General features: G+C 44.2%; 2 protein-coding genes across 12 annotated transcripts in view; both read right to left on the bottom strand.

Moving 5' to 3' along the window:
• Positions 1–18: 18 nt before the first annotated feature.
• zgc:64051 (leukocyte surface antigen CD53) lies at positions 19–8,124 on the bottom strand. The gene is made up of 8 exons (XM_004072793.4): positions 7,388–8,124; positions 6,817–6,896; positions 6,459–6,647; positions 3,764–3,838; positions 3,585–3,683; positions 3,407–3,511; positions 3,242–3,325; positions 19–263 (listed from the first exon to the last, which is right to left on the bottom strand). The coding sequence occupies exons 2-8, from the start codon at positions 6,877–6,879 to the stop codon at positions 192–194; spliced, it is 687 nt and encodes a 228-aa protein (XP_004072841.1). The 5' UTR covers positions 6,880–6,896; positions 7,388–8,124; the 3' UTR covers positions 19–191.
• Positions 8,125–8,497: 373 nt separating this feature from the next.
• The window catches only part of pnpla7b (patatin-like phospholipase domain containing 7b), a 31,397-nt gene continuing 26,112 nt past the window's right edge, over positions 8,498–13,782 (bottom strand). For 9 of the 11 annotated variants that reach the window (XM_011479639.3, XM_011479642.3, XM_011479640.3 and 6 more), the window contains 8 exons: positions 13,605–13,674; positions 13,381–13,497; positions 13,012–13,160; positions 12,790–12,942; positions 12,601–12,717; positions 9,437–9,521; positions 9,242–9,363; positions 8,498–9,170 (listed from right to left, as the gene is read on the bottom strand). In XM_011479639.3, coding sequence (XP_011477941.1) covers positions 9,111–9,170; positions 9,242–9,363; positions 9,437–9,521; positions 12,601–12,717; positions 12,790–12,942; positions 13,012–13,160; positions 13,381–13,497; positions 13,605–13,674 — 873 coding nt within the window. In that variant the 3' untranslated portion in view covers positions 8,498–9,110. Of the gene's footprint in view, positions 9,171–9,241; positions 9,364–9,436; positions 9,522–12,600; positions 12,718–12,789; positions 12,943–13,011; positions 13,199–13,380; positions 13,498–13,604; positions 13,675–13,782 lie in introns of all 11 variants that reach the window. The other 2 variants (XR_002290901.2, XR_013658065.1) reach the window with 1 other exon arrangement.

Genomic DNA, 13,782 nt, shown 5'->3' with positions numbered 1-13,782 from the left:
GTGAGTCGTATGACAAACAGCTGTACATGTTCTTTATTGATGCACATTTGTTAAAAATACAAAGCAGATTCACACTGATTTGACTGCTTGCATAAAGCTTTCAGGACAGGGAGGGGGTCTTACTTTAGCTGCATTAGAAAGATCAGGAATCACAAGTTTTCTGATTTTAAAACCAAGATGCCACCACCGTTCTATAACTTGTAGCCCAGTCCGGAGCTCGTGATGTGACAGAAGAGCGTGACGGCGAAGCACATTCCCAAAACCTGCGACACAGATGGACAGACACGTCAGCTGTGGAAGCACAAAGGGTCCCACTCCACGCAGGGGTGGGAGGGGGTTTGATAAAGCATGAACGACCCTCTGCCATGATGGATCGTGCTATTCCTACTGATCTGCCCCACCTGCCTACGTCACCAGAGCTCCTTTGACTTTGGACCTGTAGATCGGTTGTTGATGCACAAGAAAGGTCTCATAGCTCCATGATGCAGATGTAGAGCGGTTAGCCTCTGATTAGAGGGTTGCAGGTTTAGTTGCAAGGGGGTTAAAGTATACGCTATTTACCATTTATCTGACCTTGGTGGCTCCTATGCCTATGGACACACCATGCATGTGATGCACATTCCAGGACGGGCTAAACGCGTGTTCTTGAATGTGGTGTTTACGGTCGGTGCCTGATCTGAAACAGCTGCCCAATCTGTTCCACGTTTTGCTAATCATACCTCTCAACATTACAACCACTAAAGGGTAACAAAACAGGAAAGTTGGAGGCTGACTCCACTCTCAGCCCAAGTCTTAAAAAAATGCAAAAAAAGGGGGGGGGGGGGCGTGGCTAAGGGAGGCTTTTATACCCCTTGTGCTATCCTATAACCCCACCCTTACATTGACGTGTTCTCCCTACCATGACAAAGGTGGAAAGATTTCATGTAATCCATGGACACCAGTGAGGTTCACAAATCATTGAAGAAAAAAGGTTCAGAGCACTGTCTAGTGGGTCTAGATGACCCAACTCCCAATGTTAAAGTGCCTAGGATAGCACAAGGGTTACTGGAGCTGCAGTTTCATGACATGAAACTTCTCAAAAGGGACTTGCATCACTTGATGCATCACAAATTGAACTTTACCACCTTGTTTGAACCTCTAGGGGGCAACACACAGGCAGTTTTAGACTTTAATTTCAGTAATTAAACAAGTTTATTTTAAATAGTCAAAAGTGTGACAAGCACTTTCAAAGCCCCATTTGTACAGGTAAACAGACAAAAAAGGTTAATTTACGGTTTAGTTAGTTGTTTGAATGAGATTAGCTCCAGTGTTTTGTTCATTTTTTGTTCCAAGATTGTAAAACTTGTAATTCATTAAATTACAATTATTTTAAATAAAGTTAAAAGTATTAAAAAATCATCACTTTTCGGTAGCATTTTCTAACAGTTGCCGTAAAATGCTTTAGCAGAAGTATACGCCTTTTTGCGCATTCGGGAACAGATTGGGTAGCGACATTTCACACTGGACAAGCAGGGAGGGGCTTCTTCTTTTTCTACTGCATAGTAGCGCATGTCCACCACCTACAGTTGGAAGAGTCTTGTGTGAAATGTCAAAGTGGTGCGAATCTGGTGAATCTAGCACCAGGTTTTTTGCTTTCACGGCTCTATTCCAATATATGAAAGGCTTGGTGTCATAGACAGACACAGACCGCAATTGTTCATTTCTCCTTCAAGAGTATCACTACCAAATCCAAGTCCCTGATTGGTCAAAGTTCAAGCAATGGATGCTTGAATGTGCATTGCTGAGGGCAGTGTTAACTAGCTTTAGCCGTCACATAAAGGTGACGTCAGATTTGGTAGCTGTGTAAGTAAATTATTTTAAGGAAAGTACCACTGTACATTGAGTTACAGTTACTTTTACTTAAGTAAATTAGAAATAATCTTACTAAGCTACTGTCCTGATGCCCAGCCGTTATCCAGAATGACAAGTCATGAACTTTAAATTGGGAGAGATACAAGGTTGCATCTTGAAAAACTGTAGAAGTATCAGCATACAGAGTTTGTTTTTTACTCTCTTTGTACTCATCAGCAAAAGCTTTGGAGCCAAAAACAACTCAACAGGAGGAAGTTCCTGTTTATTCACTTCCTTCAACCTGTAACTAGAAACGCCAACATTTGCAGATTATTTTTCTGTCCTCCTCATTGCTGAAGGCTTAGAGTTTAAACCAGATGTTCTTTTAATAGTTTCTCTCACCAGTTCCTTTATTCCTCTTTCTCTAGTAATTTAAGTAATTTTTAGTAGTAGTAATTTAGTACATTTTATTTCTACTTTAGTGATTCTGCTTTAAAGTAACAACTTTGACGGATGTGCAGCAGCTGCAGGGGGCAAACTCAGGCGTCCGTCACAGACAGCCCACCTATTTTAAGCAGACACCGTAATAAACCTGTAAACCTCAGAGGTGTCTTTTTTAAACCTGACGTTTTAGAGCTGCAGCTGAACCAGAATCATCAAAAAGAACACAGATGTCGGATTGATGAGCTGTTTTTTTTATGCTCGTAAGGATTTTTCTAATGAAAATAATCTGCACATGTTTTAGATAACTGATCTGCATGTGATGTGTTGATTTAAAAAATAAATCTGTCTATTTTACATAATATTAAGTAATTCATCTTTGTCACGAGATTTATTGATACTTAAGGTTTCTTAATTCTTAATAATTATTCCGGATAATGATGAATCATGTAAAAAAATGGTAATGGTAGAACAGGGTTGGTATTATATAAGTTCTTGGGGGAAAAAATCAAATAAAAGATTCTCAGAATCAAACTCGCATCACGGAAGATGATGTCTACTCATCTCAAGCTAACAGGAGAAGCTCTTCATCCTCAGATGTCTGACTGAGGCAGGAGTGCAGACCTCTTACTTCCTTTTCCTGTTTGATCCGGGCACCTTCACTGCATTAGACCACATTTCTTTTTTCTGACTCTCCCTTGTTTCAAAACCAAAGTCCAGCAGATAAATGAACGGCCTAAACCATCACGGCAGAAGGTCCCAAGATGACCTGGCTGCAGACATCAACTACCAGAACTCCCCCATAATCGCTAAAAAAATGTAAACTGCCAACTCTAACAGTTGGGGTTTTTCCAGTTTGAAGCGCTGATAAAAGTATTTTCAGCCGGTGATGTCAGACGTCACTCTGTCTGCAGCCAGGTCCCTCTCGCAGGTCTTACAGCTCATTCTCCACTGCATGATTTCTTCTTACCTCAACTATGCAGATTGAAATGACAGTAATCCCAGCGAACAGATAATTCTCTTCAAACCATTCGTTGAGCGCCTCAAGACATCCCTGCAAGCACAGAACCATGAGATGATGCTCCCGTTCACAGCGCGACCTCTGACCTTGGTCTGAGGTGAATTGTGGGTGTACCTTTTTGTAGTTTGTTGGGTTGAGCGAATCGCAGTTTTCTTTGCAGCAGGTTTTGGGGGTGGGATCCCCCCAGTCTGTGTAATTGTTGACTCCACAGCACTTAAACTGCAAGATTTCAGAGAGAAGACGACTGAGAGGATTTCACGGCGGCGGCTGCCTCGGCTCTGACGGTTCTCACCATCGAGTGCACCCAGTTCCAGTCGGACTGATCCGTGGAGTTCTTCTGCTTGGCATCATTCAAGCCCTTCTTCAGGTCTTTTTCCAGCAGTTCTTGGATCTGAAGGTGAGATCAGCAGATCAGACGTGAAGAAACGGGGAAGAAAGCCTGCACTGCAGCGTTTGCTGACGCAGCCTCACCTTCCTTTCATACCAGAGCATCAAGCAGGCGGCAGTCAGCTCCACCAGCATCAGCAGGAAGAGAACCAGGAAGAACTGCGGACAGAGAAGATTGCATGTTGGTCCTGAGACCCTTTACAGATTTGACCTGCTGGAGCAAAGATGGTCTCGTCTGTAGCTTTCTACGTCTGACCAAGACCTTACAGAGGAGAAATCCTTTGATTTTCACTCTACATGTTTCTATGAATCATGATTGTAGCATTCAGATGAACTCAGGTGAAGGACTGATTTATTTAAAAACAAAATGAGCCAGACACCAAAACAAGGTTCAGCTTTAACCGTCAAAATCCTCATTTCTCAAGCTGATCCTGAAATGTGACCCTGTCAGACGAGAACCTGAGCTTCCAGAATCCAAAATGTACCAGGAACAGGGAGAAAGACCAAGCAAGGGGGGGCAAGTCCAGGTCAGGAGACGCAACGGCCATGACCTTCATCAACATCATTATTTTAAACAAAAACAGGAAAATTGATCTGAATCTGAAAATCCGCTCCGTCTGTGTTGACCATCTCGGCGTCTTGTCAATTTGCTTTTCAGAAAACAAAGACGAAGCTTTAGTTAAAACATTAGCAATTCCATTAATTTAGCTGCTGCCTTCAACTCGGTGGCCCTCTGGTAGAGTGTCTCTCCCAAGACTTGAAGGTCAAGAGTTCAAATACACAGCTGAGTCACACCAAAGACTCTAAAACTGGGACCAAAAGCCTCCTAGCACTAGAGGGGTTGGACCACCAGAAGGTTCCCAAATGTGGCTCTCTATGCAGCTCTCTGCTCCCCCAAAAGCAGAGAACACATTTCACACACAACCAATGGAACAAACGTTGATCCTCCAGTCAGGAAAACACAGGCTCAAAATCAGGCAGGAAGTCATCTTAACCTGTAGAGGTCATGGCAGCTAACAAAGGTTCAAACATAGCTGTCGCCTTGGTGACGGCCCAAACCTTTAATTCAGGATTCTGAAGCGGGTGTAGCAAGAGTGATGCTGCACTAGGGACTGGTTTGTTTCTTGCACTGGATTGTGGGTCTAACCTGTAGATACTGACGAGGGCTCTGTACGAATTCCTTTCCTGACTCCCTTACTTCTAAAAAACTATATAGTTTGGAACTATCAAGTTGAAAGCAATTCAGACAACAGTACATATGAAGTCACCAATATCCTGAGGGTGAAACCTAATAAATATGAAAATTCAGACTATTTATGAATCCACTGTGTTCTTATGATAAAAAATTGAAATTACAACAAATTTTCTTCTGAGAAAATGTGTTCAAATGCAATTCATTGGTGTCTACATTCACCGAACACTTTATTGGACCCCCTTTTACCTTCAGAACCGCCTTAATCCTTGGTGGCATTGATTCAACAAGGTAGCGGAAACATTCCTCAGAGAGTTTGCTCCATATTGACATGACAGCTTCACATAGTTGCTGCAGATTTGTCGGCTGCACATCCATGATACCTCTCCTGTTCCACCACATCCCAAAGGTTCTCTATTGGGTTGAGATCTGATGACTGTGGAGGCCATTAGAGTCCAGAGAACTCATTGTCATGTTCTAGAAACCAGTCTGAGAGGATTCCAGCTTTATGACATGGAGCTGTATCCTGCTGGAAGTAGCATCAGAAGATGGTTACACTGTGGTCAGAAAGGGATGGACATGGTCAGCAACAACACTCAGGTAGGCTGTGGTGTTGGAACCATGCTCAACTGGTACTAAGGGGCCCAAAGTGTGCCAAGAAAATATCCCCCACACCATGACACTACCACCACCAGCCTGAACCGTTGAAACAAGCCAGGATGGATCCATGCTTTGAAGTTGTTGATGCCAAATTCGGACCCTACCATCTGAATGTGGCAGCAGGAATAGAGACTCATCAGACCAGACAACGTTTTTCCATCTTCTGTGGTCCAGTTTTGGTAAGTCTGTGTGAATTGTAGCCTCAGGTTCCTGTTCTTAGCTGACAGCAGTGGTACCCGGTGTGGTCTTCTGCTGCTGTAGTCCATCTGCCTCCAGGTTGGACGTGTTGTGCACTCAGAGATGCTCTTCTGCAGACCTCGGTTGGAACCAGTGGTTCTTTGAGCTCCTGTTGTCTTTCTATCAGCTGGAACCAGTACGGCCATTCTCCTCTGACCTCTGGCATCAACAAGGCGTTTCCACCCACAGAACTGACGCTCACTGGATATTTTCTCTTTTTGAGACATTTTCTGTAAAAACCCTTGAGATGGTTGTGGGTGAAAATCCCAGTCGATCAGCAGTTTCTGAAATACTCAGACATCGACCATGCTACATTCAAAGTCACTTCAATCACCTTTCTTCTCCATTCTGATGCTTGGTGCATCGGCTGATTGGAAAATGCATTAATGAGCAGTTGGACAGGTGTGCCTAATAAAGTGGCCGGTGTATAGTATATAGTGCAAACAAACAGTATATAGTATTAGTATAGCAAGTGTACTGTAGACCATCTATGGGTAGTGTAGTAGGCATCCTAACTAAATACTTTGTCAGACTAAATTGGAACATTTTCTTGCGAGTATATAAAACTTCAAGTCTACTGTCTTACTTTTGGTAAAGACTAAGTATATTTTTAGTACACTGAAATAGACAACTTTTTGCTGAGTGGGACACCCCCCACCGGCTGTGGTCTGGGGGGGGGGGGGTTGTTACCGTGAACAGCAGGCAGCGGTTCTCCTTCAGCGCGCCCAGGAAGCCCAGGAAGGACAAGCAGGTGATGACGATGCCGCAGATCAGCAGCAGGCTGGGGATGTTCAGACTGGCCAGGCTTGGGACAAGGCCTTCCATTTTAAATGTTGCCATCAAGTACCCCCCCAGGCCCATGAGCGCCACACCGCACATCTGACACAAGACAGGAAGGGAGGAGGAGTTGACATCACAAACAAGACAAATTACTCTCATATGTTCTACCTACATCTGTGCTAAAGTTGATCAATTAGAGCTGAAAGCCTCAATGTGTGTGTGTGTCTGTGTGTGTGTATGTGTGCGTGCGTGTGTCAGGCATACGTACAAAACACAGGAAGTTGGCGACACACATGGTGTACTTCAGAAACTTGAGGCACCCTTGAGCCATGGTGCTGCTGATCACGACTGCAACAGAAATCAAACACCAACGTTTTCGGTCCGTTGAGACGGTTTGTTTTGTCCTTGTGAGGCCGTGTGGGTCTGTGTGCGACACGGCGTTGTGTTGTGGCAGGCAGCACACAGGACAGGCAGAGCAGCACTTCCTGTTGTCTCGACTGGCAGAAGAAGCAAACTGGCTGGTTGCTCTTCAGAAAAATAAATACGTTTGCTTCTTCGCAGCGGGTTCAACGTGGAAGTAAAGACTTCCCCACAACGCTGGATTTCTGGATGAAACTTCACAGAAGCACCACAAACAGACTTACCCACTAAAACTCTGAGAATGTTTAGAATTATGTTTGCTAGAGAAAATTAAGTGCTAAAGCTTCTTTTTCTTTATGGCTGTGGGTTTCAACAAAAGAAAAACCCTAAACTTTGTTTCTTTAAGCTCCTGAATGTAACTCTTTTTTTTAAAATCCTCCCTTCCTTGTTGGGACTTGGAACCAAAACTGAATTCTTACCTGCTTGGTGGAATTTTTGCTTCTTCAGGCGTTCAGAGTGAGTCTGTTCGTCGCACTTGTCCTTCTCATTATGCTGCGGACCGCTCACAGGCTTTCAGCTGCGCGCATCACTTCCTCTTTTTAGCATTAGTAACCTGGAAAAGAGCGTCGGGGTGCGGAAGTGATGATTCTTATATTTAGATGGCACCCACGCCCAGAGAAACCCCCCACCTCTTTGCAGCTGATGTGCCTCAGGGTTCAAAGATTTTAAAGTTGTCAAGCAGACGGGTTGGAGGAAGACCCAGAGATGAGTCGTGTCAAAGGTTTGAAACTCAAACCTTTGACACGACTCATCTCTCTCTGGGTCTTCCTCATTTCTTGCTCATTTCTTCAGTTGAAATCAGTAAGCTAATGTTTTGATTGGAAACTCATCCATAGCATCTCAAAGATCTGACATGTCGTCTCAAACAGTCCTCGTTTCTTCAGGTTTGCTGGTTGGAGGCAGAGCCGGACTTCTCTGTAATAGACGCAGATTCCAGCGTCAGCCTTTTTAGGCCTTTTTTTGCTCTCGGTTAAGCTGAACCATCCTGCTAGTATGGCTTATTTTTGTTAAATCAAACATTTGTGACTTTTACTAGTTTTTTGTCTCAATAACAGATGTTCCAGTGTTTTCCGTGTCTGTCTCTTTTCTGTTTTCGAGATTACAGATTTTTTGTCTTCTCTGTTATGAAGAACTGATTTGAACCTGGGCCTCACAGTGGGGTAGTGGTTAGCACCCTCGCCTCACGGTGAGTGGGTCCTGGTTCAACTCCCAGCTGGGTCCTTTCTGCGACATGTTCCTCTTGTGCAAAAACAGGCTTCATTGCTTCACTGGTATTTCTAAATTGCCCCTAGGTGTGAGGGTAAGGCCAACAGTGGTGACCTGCAAAGGGTGTACCCCTCCCCCTTGCCCAACAGCAGCTAGGATAGGCTCCAGCGACCCCATGATAGAATTAATGGGTTCTGATAATGGAAAAACTAAAACAAAAAAAATGTGCTCCAGGTCTTCTCCACAGGTGCAACACCTGTAATAAAATGACGTTTACCATAAACATTTTTGGGATGATAATTGTTCAATAATCACAACACCAGTCACAACAAATCTGTTTAGTTTTCTTTAGGACGGACATACTGAGAAAAAACCTCTGTTTTACAAAACAGGAGTTAGTGTCAACCTACAGTGGCGAGCCACGCTCAGGGTCTGTGCATGCATCTGCCATAAAGGTCACATAAAGGTCAGGAGCTTCCTCCTGGGCGGTCAGTCCACGCCGCTGCAGCAAAATGAGCTTTCATGAAAAGGTTTTCCTCCGTGTGCGGTTCAACACACAGGCTACATGTTCTACAGTCGGAGCAGAGCTCGGGTGTCTTCAAAGAAAAGCTGAAGCTCGGATGAGGTTTGCAGTTGGGTGAAGTCTCAGCTGGCAGATGTGAAGCCGAAGCAAACGGGAGCTCAGCGCTGAAGCAGCTTTGCACTGAAGACCCGTAAAGCTTGGCGCCACTGCCTCCATCTTCAGTCAGCGTGAGACAGCAGGGCAGTGGTGGACGAGAGCCGATCCTGAAGCTCCGACAGAATGTTTCTGCAGACCAGTTTTACCGACATCCTGCAATCATTCGGTCCTTCATGAGAGCAGGAGTGAGATCGGTCAGGGACCAAGACACTGCTTCCCTCCTGCAGGGGGCGCAGTCATCAGAGCGGCGCTCACAATCACAGATGAGCTCTTTGAGGCGCGCTCCTGAGCTGGTGCTGAGCTGGAAGTTCTTCATCCTGTAAAAACACGCGTGACCTCTTCATCTGCACAAAGACAGCGTGAGCTCAGAGGTGGAAAAGGTACGTACAGTCTCAGCCGTGTCGTCCCCCTCTGTGTGCTCACTGCCAGGGGTGAAGGCCTCAAAGTCAGACAGAGCGCTCTCCACGGCCTCTTCGTCGTAGTCCGTCTGGCACTCGTCAGAGATCTCCTCTGGGGGCCAACAAACAGGAGATCAGAGAGGCGGCACAGCTTTCAGGAAGCACCACAGGGAACGTTCACTGACCACTAACGGCAGCGCTCTTCACGGGCTCGATCCTCGACACGATTTCTGCCAGATCCGTGAAGGAGGCGTTGGGACACGTGACCACCTGAAACAGGGTAGAACTTTAATTTGGCGGCCACTCTGGCAGGTGAGGCATTGTTCATCATGTCTGACAGGGGACTTCAACTCACAACCATGACTTTGAAGTGTCTGCCTCCCCTCCACTCGGCTTCCACAAACATCCATCCCAGAGATGGTTGAAACATTTCATTCTAACATTATTGCACAGATTTAATAGCACGCGGTGCGTTCAGGGACTGCATGGATTTCTGCACTTATGTGCTTTTATTAAGATCTCACTATTGTTGCATTTTGGTACTTTCTAGCGTTTGCTCACACTGACCTCAGCCAACACAAACACACACTCACTTGTTGCTTCATGTCAGTGTAACTCTTTAAAATCTATAACACTCACAACAACAGCACAAAGATCTGTTAAAACACACAATAATGCAAAACGCTGCACATATTTCAATATATGCAATTTGTTTTCTATGGATGACATTTTTGAAAAAGAAATTATTTTACTTCTTTATTTTAATCTTTACTATTCTGTTTTACATTAAAAAAAGACATTTGTCATTTGAACAAAGTTAATTAAAGAAAAAACTTTCATAAATGACCATGCCTAGAAATAAAAATAGGGGCTTTGATGAAAAGTTGATGCTTTAAAGAAAGGTATGTGTTCATAATAAAAGGTTAGACATAAGACGACACTTTCAATTAGTACTGTTTTGTTTTTGTTTCGTTTTCGAGAGAATCAGTAACTGAAACTTTATAAAAAAAATGGTAATACCTGTTTGGCTTTCAAATACGTCATTTCCATTGTTTTTCCAGAGAAATATTTGGCTAGTAGAAATGTAACAGGCAGACTTTGGATGTTACCGACTAGAAACCAAAAAGAGAATTTAGAGCCCTGAGTATGTTTATGTTTAAATATGTGTGTGTCCTGTATTTAAAAAAAAAAGTTTATTAAGGTAAACGTCATGATTACTTTTTCATCTTGACGGTTAAATTGTTGACTCTTGTGTTTTTGATCTTCTTTGGTTTAGTTTCCGTTTCAATTTTCTTTCTTTCTGTAAATTTGTTTTGGTGTGTGAGCAAAAAACCCAGACGGGTTTCCTTCACACATCATCACATTTTTTGATTTTCTGTTCTGATTAATCTTGTCGTCCATATTCAATGTTTTTTTTTGTTTTTTATATATGTAACTAAATCAAATTAAATCAAACTGCGACAGACTGTGCTCCTCCATCAAACTTCAGTGTCGTGTGACATCACTTCCTGTCAGAGGCTGACACGATTCCAAGCAGAGTTAAAAATGATCTCAACCGTTCTCCGTTGGACTGAACGTCGGCTTTAAGGGATGTTGAAGTATTTAAAAAAAAAAAATAAAGATTACTGAAAGTTGACACAAGCCGCTCCTCCAGTCTGAGTTGGCATGTTTTTTTTTACATTCCATAAAGTAAAATCTAAAAATGGCTCAACTGTTACATAACAAAAACCCCAAACTTCATGTTGGGCTTACTTAATGTTAGATTGCTGTCATTTCCTGCTTTCTCTGGGAACATCAGTGTATTTAAAAGCACAGACCTTCGTCCTCCTCCTCTATATAAAGATAAAGGTCCTACAGGGTCTCCTGGTCACCTCTTTTATTTTATTCTCAAGATCGTTCAGAAAGACATTTGCCAAGAGGGGGAAGGAAAAGAGAACAGGAAACGGTGAAAATGAATTTTTAGAATCCAGACGCTGCGTATGTCTGATCGGATGTGATGCCTGCCAGAAACAGAGGACATTGCAGGAAAAACACGCCTGCCCAGCATTAGACGGTCACATGTCAGTCTAATGACTACACTCACATTTTTATGCATTATTTTGCTCTTAAAAAATCCCCCAATTCATTTATGTAATACATTTACTCATGAAAGTGGAAACAAAAAAGGACTAGAGGCTAAATGTGGTTTCTGTTGTGAAGTGAATGAAAGTTTTAAAGACCCACTCTGATCAAAAATGTGTTTTTGATGTGTTTAACATGTTTTTGTGGCATTTCTTCTCATGGTGGAGGACATATATAAAGAAAAATGACATTTCTGAATTTCTCGTTCTATCTTTTATCGCGGGGGTTTCTATAAATATCCCTATGATAGGCAAAATCCTCAAAGTAGGGTTTTAGATGTTTTAAGGTTGTATAACCTTTTTTCCTGTTTAAACTCTCAAAGTTCAGACCATCACAGAAAAAGCAGTCCAGTATAATAGAAGGAAAATGAAGATCTGATTGCAACTGAAGATTGATGTCACTCTGGCAAGCTGAACACAGTAGATCAGTGTTGCCAGATCACAGTTTTCCAGCCCAAATGTCATCTAAAAAGTGCCAAATAATCGCCCAAAATCCTATTTAACTAGAAGCCACCAAACCAAATCACGTCCACCCACACAAAGCAATTTTTGCAAATTCAAAATCAGGCAATCTGGCAACACTGCAGCACACAGCCAATCAGGACGCAGAACAAAACAGGGCATGCAAAACTGCACCGAAAAAATCTGCAAAACAGCAAGAACGCAAAAGGTGAACCGTGTTCTGTGAAGGGAACACTGTATTTCTTTATTTAAATCGTTAGGAATCAGAAGTAGACGTTAAAAATGCTTTTTGAGAAAGAACCTGACGTAGAAAATACACTGAAGCTCCATTCTGATGCATCCACTGTCAGACAAACAGATCTATGTCTGTCTTCTGGATCTAAACTGTACGGCTGGATAGCTCCAATATTGCTCACCATTTTTGTTTTGTGGTGACAGGAAAGGGGATGGGATCGCTCCTCTCCAATGTTCCCGCCCACAACTCACAGGTGAATTTCGAATGAACTACAGAAACTATGTCCTAAGAAGCAACACAGGCTTTTTGATTTAGTCTAGAAACGGCATCATCATCATCAATAGAACGCCACTGGGAATGCTTTGAAGACATATCAAAAGATGATCAGACTTTAAGGAAAAAAGGGGAAGTGTTTGTTTTTTGAGCACCGCCCGTAAAGCAGAAATCCTCAGTGTAAAACCAGAATTGAGTCACGTGTTTCTCTCCAGCTAAGGCTCATTCACGCCACAGATATAACCGACGTCGCACTCACATGTCCGGCTTTGGTCTTATGGAAGTCCTCCTGATGTCGGTCTTTCATCATGCTGCTCACCACGCCGCTGCGCTGCCACACGTCGAACAGCGTCTTCCCGTGCTGGTACCCCACGTCCTGCAGCCACAGGCGGCAGGTGAGGCGAGATCAGGGACACGGACGGAAGTGAAGCGGAGGGAGGAGGCTCACCGCGATCTCGTCGAACTTTCCAAAATCCAGAGTGCCGTATCGGTCGATGGGGGGCCGGATGTACTCGCAGTACTCGCTGTCTTTGACCAGCTCCAGCTGTCGAACGCAGCACACGTAGGCGAGCCGCGTCTGGATCTCTGCCATGTTCAGAACCTAGACGGTAAAAGGTGCCGTTAAGAACTGGTTCTCCTGCGTGGTGATGTCCGCTCTGAGGGGACAGACCTTGACTTTCTCAGCCAGGGGGTTCAACCTCTTCCACAGCAGCCACCAGCCGCTCAGGGAGTCGCCATAGTTGGTCAGGCTGGTCTCATTCCGGCTGCCAACGTCGATGGCGATCACCACCTTGGCCCCCATGGAGCGAGCCACGTCAGCTGGACCCCCCATAAAAGAAACCCTGACGTCAGCAGTTCTGCACAGTCATCATTTGACCAGAAACCAAACAACCAATCATCAGGGACCTTCTGGAGACGTCAAACCCCTTTATTATCCTTATGCTTCATCACCCTCATGTAAACACTGCAAACATGTTTGTTACTCTGGAAAAACCAGAGAGTAAAACGCCCTGAGGCCCCCCCCTCCTAACGTTCTCACCAGGAAGATTGTTGATGTAGCCCCCGTCCATGAGCAGGTGACCATCTTTGGGGTCACAGAGCGGCGGCAAATACCCGGACAGGGACATGCTGGCCCGAACGTAACGCCACAGCGAGCCTGCAGGGGGCAGAGTGCTTGTGTCATAAATGAAGGTGACCGGCAGCCGTCATCGGGACGCTGCTGGCCATGCTGTGAAGTGATGAAGGAGGGGGCGTCTGACCCACCATCAGTGTGGACCCTCATGGACGAAGCAGTGATGTCGGTGGTGATGTTGAAGTATGGTAACCACAGGTCCTGAGGTAGGACACAAGACATCAGGAGGAGAGTTCTCTTTCCAGGTACTTAAGATGCTTCTGCTCTGCAGTTTCTTTTCTTTTGTCTCATCTCGGAATAAGCTGCTGT

The sequence above is a fragment of the Oryzias latipes genome, chromosome 9 (genome assembly GCF_053564925.1).
Source record: "Oryzias latipes strain Hd-rR chromosome 9, Olatipes_Hd-rR_3.1".
Classification (NCBI taxonomy): domain Eukaryota; kingdom Metazoa; phylum Chordata; class Actinopteri; order Beloniformes; family Adrianichthyidae; genus Oryzias; species Oryzias latipes.
Note: the sequence above shows the minus strand (reverse complement) of the source record. Positions and strands in the feature narration are given on the sequence as shown.